Source organism: Hibiscus syriacus, unplaced genomic scaffold (assembly GCF_006381635.1).
Source record: "Hibiscus syriacus cultivar Baekdansim isolate YM2019G1 unplaced genomic scaffold, ASM638163v2 tig00113184_pilon, whole genome shotgun sequence".
In the NCBI taxonomy this organism is placed as follows: Eukaryota; Viridiplantae; Streptophyta; class Magnoliopsida; order Malvales; family Malvaceae; genus Hibiscus; species Hibiscus syriacus.
In genome coordinates, this window is record NW_024063448.1 from 27978 (window position 1) to 54280 (window position 26303).

At 34.2% G+C, this 26303-nt stretch overlaps 2 protein-coding genes and 1 pseudogene across 2 annotated transcripts; 1 reads left to right on the forward strand and 2 right to left on the reverse strand.

Moving 5' to 3' along the window:
• The first annotated feature begins 4885 nt into the window (after window positions 1-4885).
• Window positions 4886-6396, forward strand: LOC120186070 (probable xyloglucan endotransglucosylase/hydrolase protein 28). The gene is made up of 4 exons (XM_039190112.1): window positions 4886-5169; window positions 5301-5401; window positions 5570-5778; window positions 5885-6396. The coding sequence occupies exons 1-4, from the start codon at window positions 4977-4979 to the stop codon at window positions 6387-6389; spliced, it is 1008 nt and encodes a 335-aa protein (XP_039046043.1). The 5' UTR covers window positions 4886-4976; the 3' UTR covers window positions 6390-6396.
• A 6113-nt stretch (window positions 6397-12509) lies between these two features.
• Window positions 12510-15050, reverse strand: LOC120186071 (anthranilate synthase beta subunit 2, chloroplastic-like). The gene is made up of 8 exons (XM_039190113.1): window positions 14902-15050; window positions 14652-14815; window positions 13897-13967; window positions 13773-13810; window positions 13559-13669; window positions 13301-13400; window positions 12887-13022; window positions 12510-12770 (listed from the first exon to the last, which is right to left on the reverse strand). The coding sequence occupies exons 1-8, from the start codon at window positions 15014-15016 to the stop codon at window positions 12663-12665; spliced, it is 843 nt and encodes a 280-aa protein (XP_039046044.1). The 5' UTR covers window positions 15017-15050; the 3' UTR covers window positions 12510-12662.
• Window positions 15051-17644: 2594 nt separating this feature from the next.
• On the reverse strand, window positions 17645-22080 carry LOC120186073 (annotated as a pseudogene).
• Window positions 22081-26303: the final 4223 nt, after the last annotated feature.

Consider the following 26303-nt stretch of genomic DNA (forward strand, 5'->3'; position numbering starts at 1 on the left):
TGTAAGACAAACGTAAGTCTTGAAGATTTTTTTTTTTATTATTAAGCTAAGGTGTTTACGAGTAGGCATCTATTTTAAATATACTCCCAACCATTTGACAATGAACGCTTAATCATCTTGTTGCAATCGTTGGTGCTTGAACCCGTGACTTGTAGGAATAACAACAATTCTTTTAATTACTGAGGTTATTCGGTTCGTGTGTCGACATTAAAATTTATGTTTTGAGACTCAGTTCCGATGTTCGAGTATTTTATATTTAAAAATAATGAAAAATAACTTAAAATTGTTGTATTAAAATTATTAAATATTTTTATTTAATTTAAAATCATTTTTAAAAAACATTTATAATATTCTACTTAAATTTTATCAAGCAATGTTCACAGACATTAAAATTATTTTACTAAAATAAAATTGAAAAACTCAAGCCCAAAATTAATAAATTGAGAACCGAACCTAATTGTTATGGACGCCAAAAATATTTTAAAATACGAATGATTGAATATTTAAAGCTTAATAGGCTTTAAATTTTCTTTTGGGCCTGACCAGATTGTATGGTTATGGTACGGAAATCAATAATTTAGGCTTTCAACTTGAGAGATGAGATGCAAGAAATTTGGAGACTATAAATATAAAAAATGTGAATATTTAACGTTAAATAATTAAAAATTATCTTTAAACCGATAAAATATTTTAAATGACGCTAAATATTTATCCTTTAATAATTGCAGGCACAGATTTAATTAGAACACATAAGAATCAGCTAAGCGCTTTGATTAGTGGAATGGTGGAGTGCCAGCTGTACAGTAAATGCATTCGTGTTTGTTTCCTTTTTAAGACCACCCGAAAATGATTTGTGGACCGTTGGATTTGATCGGGAATACGCGTCCCTTCCCTCCACCGATTTTAAGCCGCCTCCTTTAATCCAATGCCCAGCCGAGATTTGGAAACGCTATGGGCCCCCGCCGCGATCCGCGTTTCTACAATCGATTAGTATTGGTCGCTACGGCACCGTTTCGCTTCGTCACTTGTATTCATCTGTTGAATGTTCTAGACTACAGAATAGAAATATGTGGGAAGGTTACTTTTGGGATAATATGAAACGAGGCGGTGTAATGGGGCGGCACGGAGCCCCGTTTACATATATTTATTTAATTTAAAGGTAAAGTTATACCAATAACCACTTAATTATAGTCATTTTTCATTTCGAATATTATTTTTAAAATTTTATTAATCATGTCATTCAACTATTTAAATATATTCAATTGGGTCACGTGTCGTTAATATTTGACGAGAGTGTCGATGTGACTGTTAATAAAATTGGTATGGTTACACATTTAATCACTATTACTTATTTATTCTATCAATTTTATTTGTTGTTATATCAGCACTTCTGTTAAATGTTAGCGTCGATGACTTAATTGAATGTATTTAAATAGTTGAGTGACCCTATTGACAAAATTTCAAAAATGATGGTCAAAATGAAAAGAGAATATAGTTAGGATGCACGAATCAAGTGGTCTTCGTAGTAAATGACTTGTTGTTATTCATTAAGAATACGAGTTCAAACACTATAGATGCCATGAGTGTGAGCATTCAATGTCAAAAGGTTAAGAGTTATCTTCGAACAAATATTGTCTTATACTTGTATCGATTAATTAAAAAATGCTAAAAGGAGAACCTATTTTTGGTCCTCGAAAGTCTTAATAATCATTATTTATACCCCTAATGATTTACACACTTTCTTTTGTATCGCCCATTATTGTCTTTGCTGGCGGTCCTAGGATGCGAATGGGTTGGGTCGGGTCAGATTTTCTGTCAATCCGACCTAATCCAAATATTATAAATCATCCACTCAATTTGAATTCGATATGGTTTTTTGAAATAAAATCCAAACTTGACTTGACTCGACCCGAAATAATATATTTAATATAAAAATTTATTTTTATTCAATAAAAATAAGGATTTAATTGAAAGAAAATAATATACAGAGGGATATTAATACAATGTTTTCGGATCAAGTATTTTTTATCTTAAATATGAACCCAACCTGATCTGATCTTAACCTAATTTAAAAAAAAAAATCAACCTAATCAGATCGAGTTGAGTCGAAATCCAACGGCTTCAGATCCCATGCGCATCCTTAGCCGGTCCACCTTTTATTCATTCTTTATTTTTTTTATGGCACTTTATCCCTCTGTCAAGACTTCAAATTTTCATATTTTTTTCAAGCTTATCGAATAACTTTTATTTAGAAGCCTTGGCGAAGGGGTAAGGTGGCCAAATAATTAATTGTATTTAAGAAGTTGTTCCTTACTAATATTTTAATTAGAGCAAATAATTAAAACATGTCGAATCAGATTCCACTTCTGTAATAAAAACATTTCATAATAAGCAACAAATTATTTGATATAATAAGAAAATTATTATTTAATATATTGATGGTATAATTTTTAAATCAAAACATATTAAAAATGATTATTTGATATGTAGAGTTTCTTAATTACGTAAACGGTATTAAAAAAGATACATGCATTTAATTAATGTTTAAAATAAATTAATGTTAGGTTAAAAAATTAATATTCAATATATATACTTTAATTGATTGAATAATTATTACAATCTTGATGAAAATTAAGATTCGAGGCTCACTAATGACCTTATTTGGCATGAAAATAAAAGTTTAATGATATTTTTTACTCTGAAATAAAAAAAACAATTTAACTCTTAATTTTATTTTATTTTTCTTATTTTTTAACTTTGATTTTTTAATCGAATCAAATTAACTGACAAAAATCAAAATATTTGTTAAGTTAATATCAATAATTGTATTTTTTTCCACACACACATATATATAATGATTTAAATAAATATTTTTTTATAATTTTTTTATTATTATATCATTTTTAATAATTAAATTGAACTCTTTACTCAAAAAGATAAAATAATAAATATAAATATTAATAAAAAGATAAAATAATTATTATTTACTTAACAGTCTGTTATTTTCTTAATAATTGTCAATTTAATAGAATTTTAAATTTTAGGAGTAAAAAAAGACATAAAAAATTAAAGACTAAAATAATATTTTAAAATATTTAGAAACAAAAAGTATCATTAGATAAAAAAACCCTCCACATCCACTCTAATAAATAAAATCCTAACAAAAAATTATAAACTATAAAATAACTTTAGAAATACTATCAAATCTACCAATAACCAGTTAGTCTAGTAGAATGAGATACTAGATTCTTTAAGCAAGGTCAGAGGTTCGAATCTTGATGATTGTGAATTGAGCAAACTGGGTTAGGAGGGTCGCATTTACCTCTACAGTATCCGATCCGGATTAGTCCATCAATAGATTAGATACCGGTGGTTATACAAAAAAAATGCTATCTAGTCTTGATCATAAAATAAACAGTAAATTAAACATTTTGTACATAAATTATTAGTTTTAGTTAGTTTTAATACTTAAATTTTCAATTTTTTTAAATCATACCAAAAGTTTAGCTTTTGTTTTATTTAGTATTCCGTCATAAAAAAAACTTTAGTTTTGGTTTCAATTCAGTATACTCGTTCAAAATTTAAGTTTTGAAAAAAAATTGAAAGTTTATGTATTAAAATTGTCAAAAATTGATAGTTTAACTACTAAATGTGTTAAGTTTTTAACGACAATCACTAAAATGAAATGAAAATTAAACGTTAAGAATGTTTAAAAAAAGTAAGTTTTAACATTAAAATGGATTAGTTTAGTTATTAAATACGTAATATACCCTAAGGGTGTGTTTGGTTCATGAAATGTAAGATTACCAGTGGGAATAAAAGATTACCAGAGAATATGATTACTGGGAATGTTGTATTTTGTGTTTGGTTGTTTTAGCATGAATGTAATATTACCGTGTTTGGTTAAAGGAATAAAATATTATTAGAATGTATATTTGACCAAATTGTCTTTATTATATATTTGTTTTTTAACAAGTTGGAAAATATTTATATATTTTCTTTAAAAATTTAAATTCATAAAATTTATATAATTTTTTTACAAAATTGAAAATATAAAAAGGTTTAATGAAATGGTAAAATTTTATTTTAACCCCCGAACTTCATATAAAATTTTAATTATATTTTTTTGTAAATCTAAAATAGTTTAAGGATAAATTTGTAATTTAACATTCATAGAATTTTTATTATTCAATGACAGAATAAGAATATTTTTGGAAAAAATATAAAGGCATTTTAGTCCAAAACGTCGGTAATCCAACAATACCTAAGGAAAGGGGTAATGACATTCCCGGTAATATACAAAAAAAAATCCACTATCTGTAATGTCAGATTACCGAGAATAACATTCTCAGCCAACCAAACGGAGAAATGTGTATTTCATTCCCATGAAAATCTCACATCCCCAATCAAACACACCCTAAAATAAAAGATGTCATTGGAATAATATATTTGCATTTTGTGCAAATAACGACATCCAATATATCTACTTTTTTTAAAGCATAAAATTCAGTATCAATGTCTTGCATATGAAAGCTACACAATTAGTTCAGTGTAATTTCGTAATTAGGAAAGCATTAAAGGATAGTATTGAGTTAAGATCCCGACCCCAGTCCCAATCTCAATGCATTTAGAGTATCTGGGATAAAGTTGAACACCAATCTCAATATCTATGAATTTGTGAATCTAAAATCAGGCTAAATTACAAGTAAATAATTATGCAAAATAAAATTAAGTGTAGGAAAATGATGGAATTAGTAAAAGAAATATCATGATGAACAGCTCAATAATACCCCCTTCCCCCTTACCAAAATGACCTGAGCTTTCTTTTCATTTCAATAAGCCATTTTCAGCTCTCCATAGCTGTAGAAAGATTATTCATTTTATTTCCCAACAATTCTTCTTCTTCTTCTCTTTGTCTTGTATAATCTCAAGGTGATAGAGCAACAAAAAGCAACAAAATATAAAGGGATAATACGATGATGAAGTTACCGTGTGTGGGTTCTTCTTTGTTATTGGTTTTGACTTTGGTTTCTGCTTTCGTTTCTGGGTTTGGGAAAAGGCTCCCGATTCTTTCATTTGATGAAGGGTATAGTCAGTTGTTTGGAGATGATAATCTTGTTCTCCATAGGGATGGTAAAGCTGTTCACTTGTCCTTGAATGAAAGAACAGGTTCGTTTTTTTCCCAATTAGTATTCAGCTTTGCTGCTCTCTGGTTTTGATATTTTTGGGCTTTCTCTGTTCCCTTGTTTTAGTATAAGGAAAACACCCTTTTTTTGTTCTGTTCATGGTGCAATAAACAGGGTCTGGATTTGTATCGCAAGACCTTTACTTGCATGGCTACTTCAGTGCTTCAATAAAGTTGCCTGCTGATTATACTGCTGGAGTTGTGGTTGCTTTCTATGTGAGTTCATTTCTGTTCAAGATTGAACTTTCTTTTTACTCTTTTAAAGTTCATCACTTCTTCATATTTTTGTTTAGGAATCTGATCAAAATCCAGATGGTTACCGTAAATACCAAATAATTACACCATTTAATACAAGAATATCCTCATTAATCTTCTCGACTACAGATGTCAAACGGTGATATATTCGAGAAGAACCACGACGAAATAGACTTCGAGTTCTTGGGGAACATCAGAGGCAAAGATTGGAGGGTTCAGACCAATATTTATGGAAATGGAAGCACCAGTCTTGGCAGAGAAGAAAGATACAATCTTTGGTTCGACCCTGCCGATGATTTCCATCAATACAGCATTCTATGGACCGATTCTCAAATCATGTAAGCATAAAACAATATGGTGATGAGTTTAATGTTGTCTGTTGCAGGTAACAAGGTTTGCCCCAAGTTTGTTTTTTTATTCATGTTTTTTTATTTTATTTTGCAGATTTTATATAGACAATATCTCTATTAGAGAGTTTATGAGAACAGCTGCAATGGGTGGAGATTTTCCTTCTAAGCCAATGTCTTTGTATACCACAATATGGGATGGGTCTGATTGGGCTACTAGTGGTGGCAAATATAGAGTCAATTACAAATATGCACCTTACGTTGCCGAATTCTCCGACCTGATCCTCCACGGTTGCGCCGTTGATCCGATTGAATTTTCGTCCGAGAGGTGCGACTCGACCGCCCAAAGTTTGGAACTCTCTGGTATCATCACCCCATCACAGAGAACCAAAATGGATAGCTTTAGGAGGAAGCACATGACATACTCCTACTGCTATGACCAAACCAGATACAAAGTCCCACCTATGGAGTGTGTGATCAATCCCAAAGAAGCCGAAAGACTCAAGAAGTTCGATCCGGTCACATTCGGGGGAGGCAGGCGTCACCACGGGAAACGACACCATCGCAGCCGAGCTAGCCAGTCCGAGACAGACGCCATCTGAATTAGAAATAAAAATAAAAACAGGCCATCGGTAGATTTATTTGATTACATGTTGGGGCATCATTTTCCACTCAGTTTTGTTGTGTATAGGCTCCATTTTTATGATTGATGTTTTGATTTTATGTACTTATTCCCAAACACACCTCATGGGATTCCATTTCTGATATATACCTTTCTTTTTCGTCATCTGCAACATCAGACATTGTTGTATTTGGATGGATAAAGTTTGGGGTTATGTGTATGTCTGGAAGTAGTGTGTGAATATATGCACATTCAAAGTAGTATAGGATGATGTGATGATTCAGACATGTTGTCAAAACGGTAGTTGGAATCCAAGGTGACTTTAGATAGGACAAGTGGGGTTAGAGGAGGTGTTTGTTTTTAAAGAGGTAAAAGATTTATAGTCTGCGGATCATATCTGTAGACATCTGCAGCAGAAGAGATGGATTAAAAGTTTGTAGTTTGCAAGAAGAAGAGTGTTTGTTTTTTAAAGTCTGCAGATTGCTAAAATAAACTGAAATATAAAATAAACTGATTTTTTAAACTTAAAAGAGTTTTGCAATATTGAAATTTAAATAATTTTAGTTTTATAATACTGAAATTTAAATAATCCATACAATTACAATAATAATTTTTTTAAAATAAAACAATTCATATTTTAAAATAAATCAATATATATTTAAAAATAAATCAATCTATATTTTAAAATAAATCAATCTATATTTTAAAATAAATTTTTTCATATTTTAAAATAAGTCAATCTATATTTTAAAATAAATTTTTTCATATTTTAAAATAAATCAATCCATATTTTTTAAAATAAATCAATCCATATTTTAAAATAAATTATTCCATATTTTAAAATAAATCATTCCATATTTTAAAATAAATCAATTCATATTTTAAAATAAAATTTTTCATATTTTAAAATAAATCAATCCATATTTTAAAATAAATCAATCCATATTTTAAAATAAATTTTTCCATATTTTAAAATAAATCAATTTATATTTTAAAATAAAATTTTTCATATTTTAAAATAAATCAATTCATATTTTAAAATAAATCAATCCATATTTTAAAATAAATCAATCTATATTTTAAAATAAATTTTAAAATAGATTTAAATGATTTTAATTTTCCCGCATACCTTTTAAGACATAAAACCATGTATGCACCAAGAATAGCTCACGCAGACGTTTGAAGAGCTTCTGTCTTCTAAAAAATAAACGGTCTGCGAAGCTCAATGTCTGCGTGTGGTCTGCGCGGTGCAGACATAAGAGCTTTGCAGACTTTACACAGTAAAAACAAACACTAACTTAGAAATGACCTTAGGTTTTGGGGGTGCAAAATCAAGTGAAGGAATTTCACTCAACTTATTCATGTAAACTTTGGTGGAATTTATAATGGATGTGTGAACTTTAGTTTATTGCAATTATATAATAAAAAATTGATTTGTTTTAATTTTATTTATAATTTTTTTTAATTCAATAGTATATATTTATGAAAATAAAAATTATTTTTTTATTTAAGTAGGAGCAATTAGTTTTTTCAACAATAACAACAACAACAACAACAAAACCCAATTCCCATATGCAATGGGGTAAGGGGAGGTAGGGTAGTAGGCTGCCCCCAACGCTAGGTTGAGAGTAGCTTCCGTGGAAGACCTCCGGCAGTCAGAAAATCAAAAATATAGATAAAAATGCAATGCATGTATAAATAAATACATAGTTGAACAGTATTCATATGTAGTCATTAATATCCTATGCGCGTCTTTAATGGGAAGTAATCCCTGCAAATAAAACCCTGCGAAAAAATCTCTGCATATAGACAATAACGTTAGACCCAACTAAATTTAAAAGAGGAAACATGAAGAGAATGATACACAGAAGCCAACGATAGCAAGCCCAGTTCTAAGCCTTCATAAATACCAATAACATAAACGTATAAAAAGTAGAAGTCATGAAAATTACTACAAAGGCATTAAAAGAAGACAGAGATGATATACCCTAATGATGTGACCCACACTACTCGACTACCCTAGTCTTAAGTCTCCATACTTTCCTATCAGAGGTCATGTCCTTGGTAAGGGCTAAATCCATCAAATCAGATCTCAAGCAGTCTTCCCACTTCCGCCTTGGTCGTCCTCTCCTTCTGGCACCGTCGACTGTAATCAATTCTACCCTCCTGACCGCATCCGACGGTAGTCGCCTAAGGACATGCCCAAACCACCGTAGTCTTCCCTCCCTCAATTTTTTGGAAATAGGCACCACCCCAAGGACATCCTAATAGCAGAGTTTGTTGTCATATCCCACAGAGTCTTACCACATGTCCATCGAAGCATTCTCATTTATGCGGCCTCTATCCTCCTTACGTGATCATTCTTGATTGCCCAACATTCTGATCCATACAACAGCGCTGGTCTTATTGCCATTCTATAAAATTTTCCCTTGAGTTTTAGAGGCACGTTCTTGTCACACAAAACTCCAGTAACGGCCCTCCACTTTAGCCATCCCGCCTTTATACGGTGTGTAACGTCATCATCTACACCCCCATCTTTATGTATCATAGACCCTAAGTACTTAAAACAATCCTTTGAGGGGAGAACGTATCCTTCTATGCATACTTCTACATCTTCATCGTTTTGGTTCCCACTAAAGTTTGAACATAAATACTTTGTCTTTTCAATATTGATCCTTAGACCTTTTTCTTCCAAAGTAGTCTTCCAGGTAGCCAGTCTACTATTCAACTCAGATTTTGTTTCAGCAACTAGGACAATGTCGTCAGCGAAAAGCATACACCATGGTACACTGGCTGGTGTCGCACAAAAGATGTCGTCCATAATCAAGGCGAAGATGTAAGGGCTAAGGGCCGATCCCTGGTAGAGTCCGATTTCCACCGGAAAAGCCTCGGTGTCGCCAACTGTAGTCCTGACGAATGTAGTAGATCTACAGTACATATCAAGAATCGCCCGAATATAAGCAGTTGAGATCCGTCTCGTTTTTAAAGTCTTCCAGATCGTATCGCGGGGAACACTATCATAAGCCTTCTCAAGGTCAATGAACGCCATGTGAAGATCTCTAGAATTTTCCCTATATTTCTCCATAAGCCGTCGAAGTAGATGAATCGCCTCCATGGTAGACCTGCCTGGCATAAAGCCAAATTGGTTTTCCGAAACCCTAGTAACTTGTCTCAACCTTGCCTCTATCACCCTTTCCCATAGCTTCATGGTATGGCTGAGTAGTTTAATACATCTGTAGTTACCACAACGTTGGGGATCTCCTTTATTCTTATAGATTGGTATCACCGTAGACTCTCTCCACTCCTCTGGCATCTTGGAAGTCTCTAAAATAATATTAAAGAAGTTGGTCAACCACTTAACTCCCTCTTCTCCTAGGGCCAACCACACAGTAATAGGAATTTGATCAGGACCGACATCTTTGTCACTTCCCATCTTTCTAAGAGCCATTTTAATTATTTCAAAATATTTTTCAACAATAATATTGGACACTCATTTTTTAATAGTCGATTATTACAAGATAATATTTGTTTTATATTTTTCTTAATTATATGAGTTTGGATATTAGAATTTTAGGGATAATTACACAGATGATCACATATATTTGTGTTTTGTCCATTTTTAGTCATTAATTTTTAAAAACATAAGATATTGTCACTTTCACTTTTATTTAATTAAGGTGTGGTCATCCCGAGTTAACTGCCTTAAACAACAGTTAAATATTTTGATATAATTGCATATTTGGTCCCTTTTATTTTCATATTATCTCAATTTAGTCATGCATTTGATAAATTAAAACAAATTTAATCTTCCAATCAAATGATGACACATGTCATGCCAATGTCACCATTCGATTGGAGAACTAACTTTATTTTAATTTAATATATTTATTTCTACCAATCAAAGAGTGACTTGTGTTACCCTCTACTTGAAAGAAAATAAAGGAAAGCAAATTGGGACAAAAAATATTCAAACCTTGATCACGTAGGAAACTAAACATATATCCAACCATTAATCCATAACCATTGCTTGGTCTAAAGTAGACAACATAGTGTATATATTTTTTGTCTTAGTGTATAAATACTTAAATTCATAATATTTTTTATATATTAACTTATTAAATAATTTAAAATATTTTATTTTCATTTAAAAATATATATTTAATGTTAAAATTTATTTAAAAGTATGACTAAAATGAAAGAATATGTAAATACAAAGGACCAAATATCTGATTATACAATAACATTAGACATTAATTTTTAATGTATAATTTTAATTATTTAAAAAATCAACAATAACATTGGATATTTATTTTTTAATAGTTGATGATTATAAGATAATATTTGTTCAAAATTTTCTTAATTATTAACAATGCACACACTTTGCAGATAGAACTGCGAAGTCGGGATATTAAAAAAACACTCTTTTTAATCATTAAAACCACTTGATGAGTTCGGGTATTAAAATTTTAAGGTTAACTACACAAATGATCACTTATGTTTGTATTTTGTCTATTTTGGTCACTGATTTCAAAAACATAAGATATTGTCACTTTTGTTTTTATTTAATTAAGGTGCAGTCACCCTGAGTTAACTACCATTAGCAACAGTTAAATATTTTGATATAATCACATATTTGATCCCTTCTATTTTCGTATTCTCTCAATTTAGTCATACTTTTGATAAATCAAAATAAATTTAATCCTCCAATCGAATGATGCCACATGTCACCGTTCGATTGAAGAACTAACTTTATTTTTAATTTAATATATTTTTTATAATTAAATAAAAATGACCACCCGTGTAGTTAACCCAAAAATGACAATGTCTTATGTTTTTTGAAATTAGTGACCAAAAGTGGATAAAACATAAACATAAATGATCACCCGTGTGGTTAATCCAAAATTTTAAATCAAACAATTTAAAAATATTTTTTTCATCAAGGTTTACAAAAGTATTGGAGAACACATCTTTAACTTCATAGGCTAGAGTAGCTGTGAGCTCATTTATTCCTTTGATTTCATATTTTTGTACTATAATTTAAATATAATAACTATGTTATATAATTATAAAATATAATGTGACTCATCATCTCTCTTAATCATAAGGTTAGTGGTTCAATATCCACCAATAAAAATAGAATAATAAATAGTGGGTCAAATTCTAATAGTAAATATTAATGCTTTGGGTCAAATTGAAATAGTACAATAAATATGAATGACATGAGTTAGAGTAGTACAATAATGTTGGTCCAAGTTTGACAGGGTAATTAATTTTGTGTACAAGATAGTTATAAACTAAAATATTCAGCATAATTACTAACCTAATTCACTTAAAATTTAAATCTTGTTGTATTTCATCTCTAGCTTTACTTGTTGCATCTAAAAGTTCCAATGTTACGTTCTCGTACCGCAGCAAAAAATTGTGAAGAGTTATTGACGCTATAAGTGTTTTATTCCACGTAATTAGTCGCAACGGCATTGTATCATCCACAATTTCATCCTCAATAAAATTTTCAATATCATTTCCACCCGAGTAATCCAAGAGGTGATTGACATCTATTTTGTTGTGGTACCTAAGGCCATTAATCATCCTATTAAGTTCATGAATACCTTATTCTGTAGTTTTTTCATTTTAATTTCTTTGAGGCTACTTCATCATGCGAATAAATTTTACAGTGTCGAAAATAATGCGTTATTGTCTTTTGTTGAACATTTATCATCTAGTCATGGGTATAGTTTACCTAATTTATTATATAATTATATCAATTTTATTAACTATCACGTCAATTTGTAGATGACTTAATTGATATTATTTAAATAATTAAATAACTTAATTAAAAAATTAAAAGATCGATGCTCAAATAAAAATCTCCGGTCATAGGTATAGTTTACCCAATTTATTTTTTTAATTTTGAAAAAGAAAAATACAACATTGTCTTTTGAAGCAATATTTCCAATTATGAACTGGAACCGTAAACTCAGAGAAAAATAGAAAACATAATTCATAGTTATCCAACATAAAATCATGTGCAAAGTTGATGGAAAGCTACACTTGCTTCACTTTTCTGCCATTTGCTAACCCTGAAAAGGAGTTCAAAAGGGGTCTTATAATCCGATACATATTCCGACATGAGCCGAGGAAGAACTTACCGTCCGACGAGAACACATACGTGATCGTCACAGAAAGGATGCATCGACGACATACCTGATGTTTGACATTTATGCCTGAAGGAATTGTGTCCAGTACATGACCTCTAAGCCCGGGATTCGGCGGCCTCTTTTCGCTCTACCAGTTTGATGAAGTTGCGAACAATCGATATGCCTTCGGATGTTACGATGCTCTCTGGATGGAATTGTATGCCCTACAGTTTTCGATCAACGTGCTCATGAAAGACGTATTTATGGAGAATTAAACGCAGATTTTTCATGGTTTCGTGTGGCACAAGGCACAAACAAGTAAAAATAATGGAAACTTTACCTGAATATGCTTATAGACTTTGTGGCTAGCAGCCATAATCAGCCCATCTTCTGTCCAAGCAGTAACCTCAAGTGCTTCGTCGGGGAAACTGTCCTTTTCGATCACAAGACTATGATATCTTCCGGCATTGAATGGGCTTGAAAAGGCACAATAATACTAAGAATTGCTGATAATTTGAGGCGTAATGAATGGAAATGAATCGGAAATTCTTTCACTCGAACGTGCAATGTAACAGATACTTCACACATGTCCAGCAATATGCATGAGGGCAGTAACATAAAGGAATCTAAACTTGAAAGGTGAAAACACAGCTCAAGGAACAAATATAAATAGCTTGACTATAGACAACACATAAATGAAGCAGAGTAAGAGAATTTTTAAACTGGGAATCACATTAGAAGAATCGATACGTACTTTGATAATCCAGCGAATAATCCATCTTCTCCCTTCTCGTCATAACACACGGGAGAACATTTGCCATGCATAACACCGTAGGGAGAACGGACTATCTTTCCTGCATTTTAGAATGCAGTCAAACAAATCATGTCAAAATCCCACAAGCAAGCACCTAATCTTCCACGATAAACATAAAGAGTCTTGATTTAGCTTTCTTAGCATAAGCGTAAACATTAACAAGAAGAGCAGTTACAAAAGGCAACCTAAAACACTCACCTCCAAAAGCCTCACCAATGCACTGCAAACCCATACAAACACCAAATAAAGGTACAAGAGGTCCAAGTTCCAAAACTGTTTGCAAGGATATTCCAGAGTCTTGGGGTGTTCCTATATTAAGGATAGAATAAAATTATATATATCATGCTTAAATATAACAGATTCTTATGTTCGGTTTGTTTATAGTTTAAAAAATATATTAGTAAACTCTTACCTGGACCAGGGGAGATAAGCACACCCCTAGGGTTTTTCCTATAAAAAAAAAAAACCAAGAGAAGTGTCACTTATTTGGATCGAAATCGAACATTTCAAGGATACATAAACCTCAAAGTTCTTACCTTTTCAACTCTTCTACAGTCAACTCATCGTTTCGATAAACCTCAAAGTGACATCCAAGCTCTCCCATGTACTACAAAATTATAGGTAAACCTTTGAGGATATTCCATTCTTAGTCAAGGATACAACTCAGAAAAGGCTAAGAGATAAGTTGAACCCAAAAAAATTCAAAATATCATAGATGCAAAATCTCAAGTTCCAAAATTTCTGTAACGTAACTCGTAGTGCTCATACGGCGGCAATCGAATCAATAGTATATTCTTAAAACGAGAAAGACAGGACCGGAATGAACACGACTTGCTATTGAGGATACCGAATTGAAATCACCGCAGCATGGGAATATTTAGCAGGAATCACTTTCAAAACATCATGTTTGCAGTCCTGGCACAAACCAGATTTGCTTTTCAATTGACAATTAGCCATTTTAATACAATTATGATTGAAGCACCTCATTTCACATGCAAAATCCTTGGAAAAGGGACTTGAATTATATATACCAATAACAACAAATTATTAATAGCAAAAGAAACCTTTTCTATACCATGTAAATACATTACATTTTGTTCCCATCAATCGTTTAATTGATTTCTTAAATGATCCAATCTTCACCTTAAATCTCCGATAAAAAAGGTCTTCCCTAACAATCAAACATATTTTGCTAAAGATTTTAATGCTGCAGCAATTCAGAACCAAGTAAGGACAAGATAAAGGAAACAAAAGAAAAATACACAAATTTCGAATATGCAATCAATCAAACCTGGCAAAGATTGTAGGTGAAACTATCATAATTATCAATGACGATAATGGGGTTCTTGTTGTTTCTATATTCTTCCAGAACTGAAGATTTTGAAGCGGATACAGACGATGCCAATGACAGTTTTCCAACAGACAAAGTTCTGTTTTTCGGCAAAAAGCAAAAACCTGCAAAGCAGAATAAAAAAGCAGATAAAGGAGGGAGCTTGGTGATGAAAAAAAAAACCCAAAAAGAATGGAGAGTAAAAACAGACTTGATGAAGGAGAGAGCTTGGAGAAGCGAGTCAGAGATGGGTTTTGAAGAGTTTTAGCATTAAGTGAAGGTTTTGGTTGAACCAGAGATGCTTGCGTTATAAAATTAGCCGCCATTTTCCTTCTGAAGAGGGAAGAACAGAAAACAAGATGTTCGATTCCTCCGGGAAAATTATTCTGCTTTACGTGTAAAATTTTGTTTATATAGGAATGATCATCCGTTCACTGTTTAGTCCTGAAATGGAAATGTGGAAAATGTTGATGGATGGGATCGTAATTAGACATTTTGTTGGAGGGTTAATTTGTTTATTTTGACAGATCCTCCTTATTTGTCGTTTGTACTGATTTGGGTTTATCTTTACGAGGAGGTTATGGTACAACAAACAAAAACAAAATCTTTATTAGGTATGATTTTTATAACCAGATCGGTTAGCGAATCATTCGTGCTATCGGTTTATTGGTGTAACCAGTTAAATCGGTCAGATCGGTCGTAAGAATCTGACGACATCATAATTATTTAAAAAATTAAATAAAAGTACTAAAAACGTTTAATAAAAAATAAAAAAATTTAGGTTGAACCGATTCACGATCCGGTCCGGTTCGAGTGGTTCAAAGCCGGTTCGAACGGTTCCTTGCGATTCACTAGAACCGGTTCAATAGGGATAGAATGGACCTGACAAGGCAACGGTTCTCGGTTTTCAAAACACTAATGTTAGGAAATATGAATGATTTAAAAAATTTAAAAAAAATATTTTTTGGTATAAACATTAGTATCCGATTTATGAATCTACTGATCCGGATCGGACACTATAAAAGTAAGGAGATCCTCTCAACTCAGTTTGTTCTATTCACAATCGTCAGGATTTAAACCTCTAACCTTATTTAAGAGATCTAGTGTCTCATCCCACTAGAACAACGGATTGTTGGTTTAAATAAATTTTTTTATGATATAACTATTTTTAATAATTTAATAATTTCATTAATTTTAAAAAAATAAAAATATTTATAACATAACTATTTTTGGAAAAGTAAAAGTTTTAATTTAAATTCCTTTTAGTTCAAAAATAAAAATTCGTTTTAAAAATCACATCTCATTATAAAATAAGTATTGTTCAAACTTCAAAGTTGAAACGTAAACGTGTATGTCTAAATAAATTACCTTAATATAATTTCATGGGTGGAGAAAAAAGTTTTTATGCTAAAATATTTTTTTTAAAAAGGGTAAATTATACGTTTATTACCTAAACTATTAGTTTTGATCTATTTAAGCACCTAAAATTTTACTTTTCAAAACTATATCCAAAGTTTAACTTTTGTTTCATTTTAAAACACACCGTTAAAAATCTTCTTTCAGCAACAGTTATCGCTAGAAACCTTTACTCATCGAAAAACTTGCCAAAAAACTATACGTACATTTTTTTGGTAAATGTTCAGGTGAGTAAAGGTTTCTAGCGATAAGTACTGCTAATAGTCATTCTTAACTTAAATAATTTATAAATCCTAATTCTAAACATATTAAATTATTTAAATTAATTATTATTTTTGATAAAATATCATAATTTAATTATAATTCTATCAAAAGTAAAAGTAAATTTTAATTAATGATTAATTTTAAATAAATCCTTATACTTTTTAATATTTATATAACAAGGATAAATTCGTTTGTAGTATGTTTTGGTACATCGCTTTAATAGTACGTTATATACATATTTATATTAGTTTCTTTAGTAGCTTGTGTTGCACGTGTATTTATACATTTAATTGTTTAGTTTTTTTATGTAATAAAATTAAAATGTTTTTTTATTTAATTTGTATACCATACGATGCACGAGGAATTTGTTTGATAATTTTATGTATATTTATTTATTGGTCCATTTTTACCTTTTCCATAGGTTATATTGACCTATTTTTAAAATCATATCCACTGAAAAATAAAAATATGTTGTAAAATATTATAATAATATAATTATTACAGTTTTAAAAATAAAAATATATCTAATATTATTCATTCAAAAATAATATATTAGTACTCTAAAAGAAGATAGCTATTTAATTTAAAATACATTATTCTTATTAAAATTAAAATTAATCTCATAGTAAAATTAAAAATATTATGTCATGCATATTAATTAATCTAATCTAAGAAAATCATATATATAATTAAATAATTTAATCTAAAAATCATAAATATAATTAAATAATTTAAATTTTATCTTTATCATTCGCTATCAAATTTTAAAATTTTATCCTTATTTTAAATTTAAAATAGCTTCAATTAAATTTAAAAATATTAACATTCGCTATCACATTTACGCTTAGATATTTGATATCCCGTATTCAAATATTAATTTTTTTAAGTAACTGAAAAAATAAATTTACTTAATAAACGGATTAATTGTTTACAAAATAGAGAAAAAATAAAATATTATGTTCTGATTTTAAAGGTGAAATTCAAAATTTATTATACAAATACAGGGGATTATGTTAAAATTATTGCATGCACATGGACAATATTACTATACCACAAAAAATAGAAATATTGTACAAAAAATACATTTAGAATGAATTTTATAGTTTTAAAATATCATTTATTAACTTCAATTAATTATAAAAATGTACAAGGTTATTCTAATATTTAATTTTATTCAATTTATTCCTTTACTCCAGTAAACGAATAATTTTAACTTTTAAAATAATTTAATAATTTAATTTTAAAAAATTCAAAATATCTTAAAATTTTATATATATTTGGTTTCAACAGGGCTTAGCACATGTGCATTGCTAGCATCCACAAAATTTCAACAGTTTGAGAAAATATTGGCAGCTCAGAAAGTATGCAGGCATGAGTATATATACATAATAAAATTGTATACTTCTTTCATCCCCTATAAATCAACTCCCTTGAAGAGATATTTGGAGTTTGTAAACCAAAAACTCTTTCAACTCTAGGTGGTTGAAGAAACACCATTGCCATCTTGACAATATTCATTCCCATGCAACTAATATCATAGAATTGGCAAGTTTCGACTCCTCGAATGTTAATTTGCTATCATAATCCAGAGGTTTCGAAGCTCCTGGAAACGGTAGGGTCAACCGGAATGGCTTTGAATCAGCCTCTCCAAGTTGAGAATAGCAGAATGACCACAATAGCTGCAAAATGACAAAATGAAATGGAAGTAATAAACCAAATCAGATAGGGGAATGGCTTTGAATCAGCCTCGCCAAGTTGAGAATAGCAGAATGACCACAGTAGCTGCAAAATGAAAAAATGAAATGGAAGTAATAAACCAAATCAGATAGGGGCAACACTAAGGACTGGATCACTCTACCCAAGGATACAATAATACATTTTTCTCACATTTTCAGTTCAGCTCAATTCAATGTTTACCCGTATTGGATCGGTTCGGAGAAAATTTCTCTGTACTCTGCGTCCATCAGGAAGACGTACTCCAACCCTACATAAGAGGTTCCTGTCACCTTTAGGTTCATCAGGTAGAGATGGATATGCAGGCTTTTGAATCGAACATGGTTCCTCCTTGTCAGTAGTGGATGATGCTTTATCATCTGAAGTTGTTTTAACAGTCTCTTTTGCACTCTCCATAGACGCTACTATTGCTCTTAACAGTTCCTTATCTTCATTTGTTTCATCTGCTGACACTATAACAAAATGAACTGACATTACATACAGACGAGTCAAACAGTTTTGTAAACATCTTTATTTGTTTTAACCTTGAGGTCATGGGATCGAGTCTCACGGAGGGCATTTTATAATTCGGAGGTCTTCTACGGAAGCTGCTCTCAACCTGGTGTTAGGGGCAGCCTATTATCTTACCTCCCCTTATCCCATTACATATGGGAACAAGGGACAGCCAGCCATATATTATTCTTGATGGATTTTTTCATGTTTCTTAAAAGTTATTCCTTGTCATTATCCATGAATGCAACAGTATTATGTACAGAATTAGCACATAGATAAAGGATTTCTCTCACTCCCCCTTGAAAGTTTCAAGCTGAAACTTTCCATCAATTCATAAAAAATATTGTTAACTTTACTGCCTTTATTGTAACAGGTCTTGGAACTACATGCTGAAACTTATTTAAGCGTTAACTTGTTCTCTATAGATAAACTTTAACTTGGTGTAGAAAAGAAGATACATGATTACCTTTAATTTTTTGTTGCTGTGTAACTGAGCTTCCTCTTGGACGTTTATGAGACAGAGTTGCATGATAATCCCTTGGGCCACCATCCATGAATTGAATCAGGTCCTAAAGGTTAAAATGCCAAGTATCAAATCACAAAATCCATAAATTGAAAGTTCTTCAACTACCATTTCATTTTTGCTTATTTTCCTAAGAACTTCCAATCTGCATTAATGTTACAAAATAGATACCTCCAGCAAACTCTCAGGTTGAACCATTCCACACCAGGAGCGCATTTTCTGTCCTGTGATTGGGTCAATAACAAGCACTACAGGAACCAAATCTAGCTTGTAATAGGTGCAAACTTTCCTCCCCTCACTTGTATCATCATAAACCTAGATCCATAAGACAGCATCAATAAAATAAAGAATATAAAGAAACAAGAGATTCAAAAATACAATTATATGGAAGTCCTCTATGGATGCATATGGCACTTAATATACGAAGCTCTGACTCCTAAAGTCGTATACACACAATAAAATGTGGCAGTTGTCTTAGAGGACTATTTGATTTCCCCGGCAATTGTTGGCTGATAAAAAACTGAAGTATCAGATCAAGTTCCCAATTTTAAGAGAATGCATCTTTATATCTCCATTAACAACAAGTTGCAAACAACTTGCATCATATAAGAATCTTGCAAATTTAACCACAATCAAAAAATAAAAGAGAGTTCAAAACACATTCCTAATTATACAATAGCATCTGTGATGGAGAGGAAATACAAAACAATTCCAGCAACCGATTCTATTAAAAATTCTCTTAATGGCAAATGATAACCGCCCTAATAACCTTCTAGTATGTAATTATGATAAAGTTATCACTAATAGTCCTATGCTAATCACATAACCATCTAACAGAACACAAAAGATAAACTAATGTAACGACTGATAACTAAAAAAACTAGTCCTAAAAATAAAATAATTAAAATAATCTGGGATTGTCCTGCATCAATCTGTTAAGAAAATAAATGGAAGGTAAAAACCATAGAATATGGGTAAAACAGATAGTAGAGGATGAGAGAGAGATGGCAAACAGGACAAGGACAACTAGAAAGCATCATTCTAACCTGCCAGAAAATAAAGTTGGTGCTAACAGTTTGAGAAACTGCTTCATTTCCCCATGTATCTCGATTAAGCTTCAAAAACACATACAGCATCAGAATATATGATTACATTATAAGATTCAAACCTGCCAGAAAATAAAGTTGGTGCTAACAGTTTGAGAAACTGCTTCATTTCCCCATGTATCTCGATTAAGCTTCAAAACACATACAGCATCAGAATATATGATTACATTATAAGCCAGTTCAAACCCAGGGAATGAAGTAAAAAAAATTATTAGTTTCAACTAGAGGAAAAGGGAAGACTCAAACAATACCATATGTGAGCTGAACTCCTTGGAAGATTGTAAGTTCAAGAGTAGCCACTTATCTTCAACAGATGCAGCAGCTTTTGCCTAAAAGATAGACATATAGCCTTTGATTAAATTGACTTTCAAAGTCAGAGAGAAAAATATAGAAAAGGCGGCCTCAAAATCCAATTTTCTAGTCCTCATTAACCCAAGGCACAAAATATCATTTTCCCTCAAAACAAAGTTATAAGCCCTGGGCTACATACTAAATGGTCCAACAAGGGATATTATCACTTAAAAGGACAAAATTTTGAGGTTGATATACAAGTCACACTTAGTAAGGAATAAGAAATTCTAAGATAATCAATATACTTTTTCAAAAGGTCCCTGGAACATCAGATGAAAAGGAGGACGATACAAAGAGGCAAGGTTATCTCGAGAAGCATCAACCGTGGAAGAAGAACCTTCATCTGATTCCTAAACCCTAGGACGTTTCATTTCCTCATTAAAATTACGGAAAGCAATTAACGAACCAGACTGTTGAGGAGGGAATCCCAAGCTTGATGCTCTGTAGGAATATTAGAAAATGAAATATTACCACATATGGAATTATTAGGAAATTGCAGTAGAATTCTCTCCAAATCATACAACAACTGAAGACGATGTAAGCATGCATGAGCTGACATTCAATGACACACTACAAGAAAATTACCATAAAAGAAAAAACCGATATATACATTTGCAATATCATATGAAGAAAAGAAAAATGTAACTGTTAAAAATTAAAGTAGAAGATACCCATATAGCGATGCATCATCATAAAGTGCCTCCCTTACTACAGGTAAGGGCGGTCGTACTTCCTCTCCACCAATGGGTCCAACATTGCTGGTTCCCGATTCCTTCAGCTCACTGAATAACATTAGAAGCCTATGGCAAAAACATTAGTAAATATTACGAAAACAAACAATTATGTGCTAAATTAGAGTGAAAATTAATGCAAATCTCTAACCCAGAATTTTGATCAGCCCAAGAATCTACGTTTTCCACAGCAGGAGACTCAGAATTTGGTGCAACTACACCACCTTCATTACCGACATAAAATAGCTGAAGAGCTTCATCAAGCTTCCAGCTTGTTGCCTGTTTTCCACAAATATTTAATCATTAAGAATGTTGCATAAATAACAATAGTCTTCTCAGAAATTTAAACTAAAAATATATATATTCTCAGTAAATAAACATTCATAACAGATTACCTCAGCTTTACTAATTGAATCACAAAGCCATTAAGAGTTTAAGGGGAAAAAAATACAAACAAAAAATACAAGCTTCAACATTGTGGAGACACTTGTATATCAAAAAGGCTTCGAACTTTATGAATCAAATGTCAAAAAATAGAGAGAGTCGATAAAAGCTTACTTGCAAAAACTGCATGGCAGTTTCGGTAGTTTGACCAACGGCGATCTCGAGAAAGGAGGAAACCATGCTCTGCTTATCACTTGCAGACAACATTCCCTCCATTTGCCCTCTTTATTTCGTTCCTCAATTTCCTAACCGAATCCCGGAAACGAAATCCGATTCCAAAGACCTAGATGGATGAATTCAGCTCAATTTGGAGTAGAAATCGAGAAAGGGGAGAGCCTTAGTAAATAATTAGGGTTTGAATTAGGGATTTGTCTAATATTTATAAGCTTAATGTCACGAAATTGGGCCTTTTCCCCACACTTTGGGCTATGTTGGGCCACATTTAGTCTTGGAGGTTGATAGAATAGTGTAGATTATTCTAGAACACTCAAGACTTGTACATATTCTAGAAGCATTCTAGAGTCTTCCATGTTAGGTAGGAAATAATGGAGAATTCTAGAGAATCTCTCCCTACCGTAGGATCAAATCAATCTCCACCGTCCATTGAGGAGGTGAGATGCTATAAATAGGTGTAGAATCCTCATTTGTAAATCATCCAAGAGTTGTAAGCATTCAAGCATTCAACAAGCTTTCTCTCTAAGTTCTTTCCTTTCTTCTTTGTTTCCTTGCCAATCCTTTCTCTAGCACGAGTTCGAGTGAGGCTGACTTAGCTATCGCGAGGGGCGAAAAGGAGCTAAGGCCGCACGAGGCTTATTGAGCGATTAAGTCCGTGACAGTTGGTATCAGAGCTAGTAAAGGCGTCAATATCGTGCACGTGTATTGTAGGAATGGCCGGAAATTCGAACGAGTCGATTGTTGCTGAGGAACGTGGAAGAGAAGCTGCACCCACCAACAAGAATAAGAAGAGGGACCAAAGTAAGGCCCGCGAGAGCACTTCTGTAGAACCGATGGTGGCAGAGTTTGGTGAGAAGCTGGAAAGGGTCCAGCACGACTTCAAGACGTTGGAGGACCATGTCTTGGAGCAAGTTGACACACTCAAAGGAAATGCCGAAGAGACCAACAACAAGGTGGAAGCTCGGTTCATACAGCTCGAGGATATGATCCAAGCCGTCCGTGAAAGCATCGAGGGGATGCGGGAGGACTTGACGCTCTGCAAGAGAGCCGCCGTTAGCGGGAGCGCTAACCATGTCTCCACCCCGAGGGTCGAGTGCCCCAAGCCACAAGGGTTCAACGGGGCAAGGGACGCCAAGGAAGTCGAAAACTACCTATGGCGGATGGAGCAATACTTTGAGGGAATCGGCCTTAACGACGAGGCCGCCAAGGTAAAGACCGCTGCCTTATATCTTTCCGATACTGCTATGTTATGGTGGCGTAGGAAACATGCCGACATTGAGCGAGGAGCTTGTCGGGTAGATACGTGGGATGAGTTCAAGAAAGAACTCAAGAAGCACTTCTATCCCGAGAATGTGGTCTACGAGGCTCGCAAGAAATTGCGGGAGTTGAAGCAACGGGGTATCATGCGGGACTATGTGAAAGAATTCACAACCCTTATGCTTCAAATTCCCAATATGTCCGAAGAAGATCTCTTGTTCTACTTCATTGACGGACTACAAGGATGGGCCAAGCAAGAGATGCACCGTCAGGACATTAAAACGGTTGATGAGGCCATTGCCATCGCCGAGTCACTTGTCGACTTCCAACCCTACTCCCACACCAATGCAACGAAAAATAAAGATAAGTATCCGGCCAAAGGTGGGGGAGAACGGCGGGAGAATTACCAAGGCAACCGAGATCGAGATCACCGAAGGCCACAAACTAAAGAGGGAGATCGTGATCGACGTCCGGGCCGAAGGGACTATGAAGAGAAGAAAAAGGCCTTCGTTCCCAAAGGAGGATGCTTCTTGTGTAAAGGACCACATCCGATGAGTAGCTGTCCCAAACTTGGTTCATTGTCTGCCATCGTCGATCGTCAAGACACAGAGTCTCAAGCCGAGATGGGGTCACTCCAAGTTCTAAACGCCTTGAAGGCCAAGCCATTGACACCAACATCGAGTAATGGGCTCATGTATGTGGAAGCAGTGATCAACGAGAAGTCGACAAGAGCCATGGTGGACACGGGAGCTACCCACAATTTCGTGTCTAAAGACGAAGCCAACCGTTTGGGCCTAAAATACACTGGGAGCACAGGATGGCTCAAGACGGTAAACACACAAGCTGTACCACTCCATGGCGTGGCACGAGGGGTCGAGCTACGCTTAGGCACTTGGAAGGGCCAAGTGAACTTTTCTGTCATTCCCATGGATGACTTTAAAGTCGTTTTGGGGTTAGACTTTCTCCGACAGGTAACCGCTATCCCTATGCCTTCCTTTAGTTCTGTTTGTATCTTGGAGAAAGGATCTCCTTGCATGATCCCCACGGTCGAGGCACCGAAAGAGAAAGGTCGAGATACCACACAACTCTCGGCCATACAACTTGGTAAAGGCATCAAGAAAGGGGACATTACTTACTTGGCCATGCTAAAGGAAGATGACGAGATCGAGAAAACAGATGACCTACCATTGATCATCCGTGAAGTCTTAGAGGAAAACAAGGACGTGATGCCGCCCGAGTTACCAAATAAACTTCCCCCAAGGCGTGAGGTGGATCACAAGATCGAGTTGGAACCCGGTGCCAAGCCGCCAGCCCTGGCACCCTACCGAATGGCCCCACCCGAACTTGAGGAACTTCGAAGGCAACTCAAGGAGCTAGTAGATATGGGAATGATTCGACCTTTGAAGGCACCGTATGGCGCACCGGTACTCTTCCAAAAGAAGCACGATGGGTCATTGCGCATGTGCGTCGATTACCGGGCACTTAACAAGGTAACCATTAAAAATCGCTACCCGATCCCTTTGATTGCCGATTTATTTGACAGACTTGGAGGAGCCAAGGTGTACACGAAGATGGACTTGCAAAAAGGCTACTACCAAGTTCGAATAGCAGAAGGCGACGAGCCAAAGACTGCATGCATCACCCGATACGGATCGTACGAGTGGTTGGTCATGCCCTTTGGTCTAACCAATGCACCGGCGACGTTTTGCACGCTCATGAACAAGCTCTTCCAACCGTACTTGGACCAGTTCATGGTGGTGTACTTGGACGATATCGTGGTATATAGTAATTCCATCGGAGAACATGTAGACCACTTGAGGATTGTGTTCAAGATACTTCGAGAAAACGAGCTGTACGTCAAGAAGGAAAAGTGCACGTTTGCCACCGAGGAAGTACACTTCCTTGGACATGTAATCGGTCACGGGAAGCTATTAATGGACAGGAACAAAATCAAGGCCATAACCGAGTGGGAGCCGCCGACCAAGGTAAGTGAGATGAGGTCCTTCCTTGGTCTAGTAAATTATTATCGACGGTTTATACAGGGCTACTCAGCGCGAGCATCACCATTGACGGACCTACTCAAGAAGGGGAAGGTATGGGAGTGGTCCGAACAATGTCAGAAGGCCTTTGAGAACCTGAAGGCAGCAGTTAGCCAAGAACCTGTCTTGGCCTTACCCGACTTTACCATGCCGTTCGAGGTGCATACCGATGCATCCGACTTCGCAATCGGGGGAGTATTAATGCAAGAGGGGCATCCGATAGCATTTGAGAGCCGCAAGCTGAATGACACCGAGAGGCGGTACACGGTGCAAGAGAAGGAGATGACAGCCATCATCCATTGCTTGCGAGTATGGAGACATTACTTACTCGGCGCGCACTTCACCATCAAGACCGACAACGTGGTGACGAGTTACTTTCAGACCCAGAAGAAGCTATCACCAAAACAAGCTAGGTGGCAAGACTTCCTAGCCGAGTTCGACTACACGTTGGAATATAAGCCGGGCAAAGCCAACGTTGTAGCCGATGCCTTAAGTCGAAAGGCGAAGCTCGCTGCGATCTCTCTAGCCAAGGGAACCGTGTTGGAGCGCATCAAGGAGGGCCTTGAGCAAGATCCAATGGCAAGAGAATTAGTAAAACTGGCTAGCGATGGCAAAACCCAACGGTTTTGGGTAGAGGACGGTCTACTCTACACCAAGGGACGACGAATCTATGTTCCAAAGTGGGACAACTTAAGGCGAGATCTTGTCAAAGAGTGTCACGACACCAAGTGGGCTGGTCATCCGGGTCAAAAGTGCACTATGGCCTTGCTAGAGACGGCATACTATTGGCCCCATATGAAGGATAGCGTGGAGCTTTACGTGAAGACTTGTCTTGTGTGCCAACAAGACAAAGTGGAGAACCGACAGCCGACGGGATTACTGGAACCTTTACCAGTTCCCCAAAGACCTTGGGATGCGATCACCTTGGATTTCATTAGTGCATTACCCAAGTCCGAGGGATACGGTTCGATCATGGTCGTCGTGGACCGATTTTCTAAGTATGGGACTTTCATACCATGCCCCAAGGATTGCACTGCGGAGGAGGCCGCGCGAGCATTCTTCAAGAATGTCGTGAAGCATTG

Excerpts from the sequence above, each read along its gene's own strand:
- LOC120186070 (XM_039190112.1), top strand. The coding sequence starts at position 4,977 with ATGATGAAGTTACCGTGTGTGGGTTCTTCTTTGTTATTGGTTTTGACT. Across the intron at positions 5,170-5,300 it reads GTCCTTGAATGAAAGAACAG|GGTCTGGATTTGTATCGCAA; the intron begins GTTCGTTTTTTT and ends TGCAATAAACAG. Across the intron at positions 5,402-5,569 it reads GAGTTGTGGTTGCTTTCTAT|ATGTCAAACGGTGATATATT; the intron begins GTGAGTTCATTT and ends TCTCGACTACAG.
- LOC120186071 (XM_039190113.1), bottom strand. The coding sequence starts at position 15,016 with ATGGCGGCTAATTTTATAACGCAAGCATCTCTGGTTCAACCAAAACCT. Across the intron at positions 13,023-13,300 it reads TTATTCGCTGGATTATCAAA|CCCATTCAATGCCGGAAGAT; the intron begins GTACGTATCGAT and ends TGCCTTTTCAAG. Across the intron at positions 12,771-12,886 it reads AAGTCTATAAGCATATTCAG|GGCATACAATTCCATCCAGA; the intron begins GTAAAGTTTCCA and ends CGAAAACTGTAG.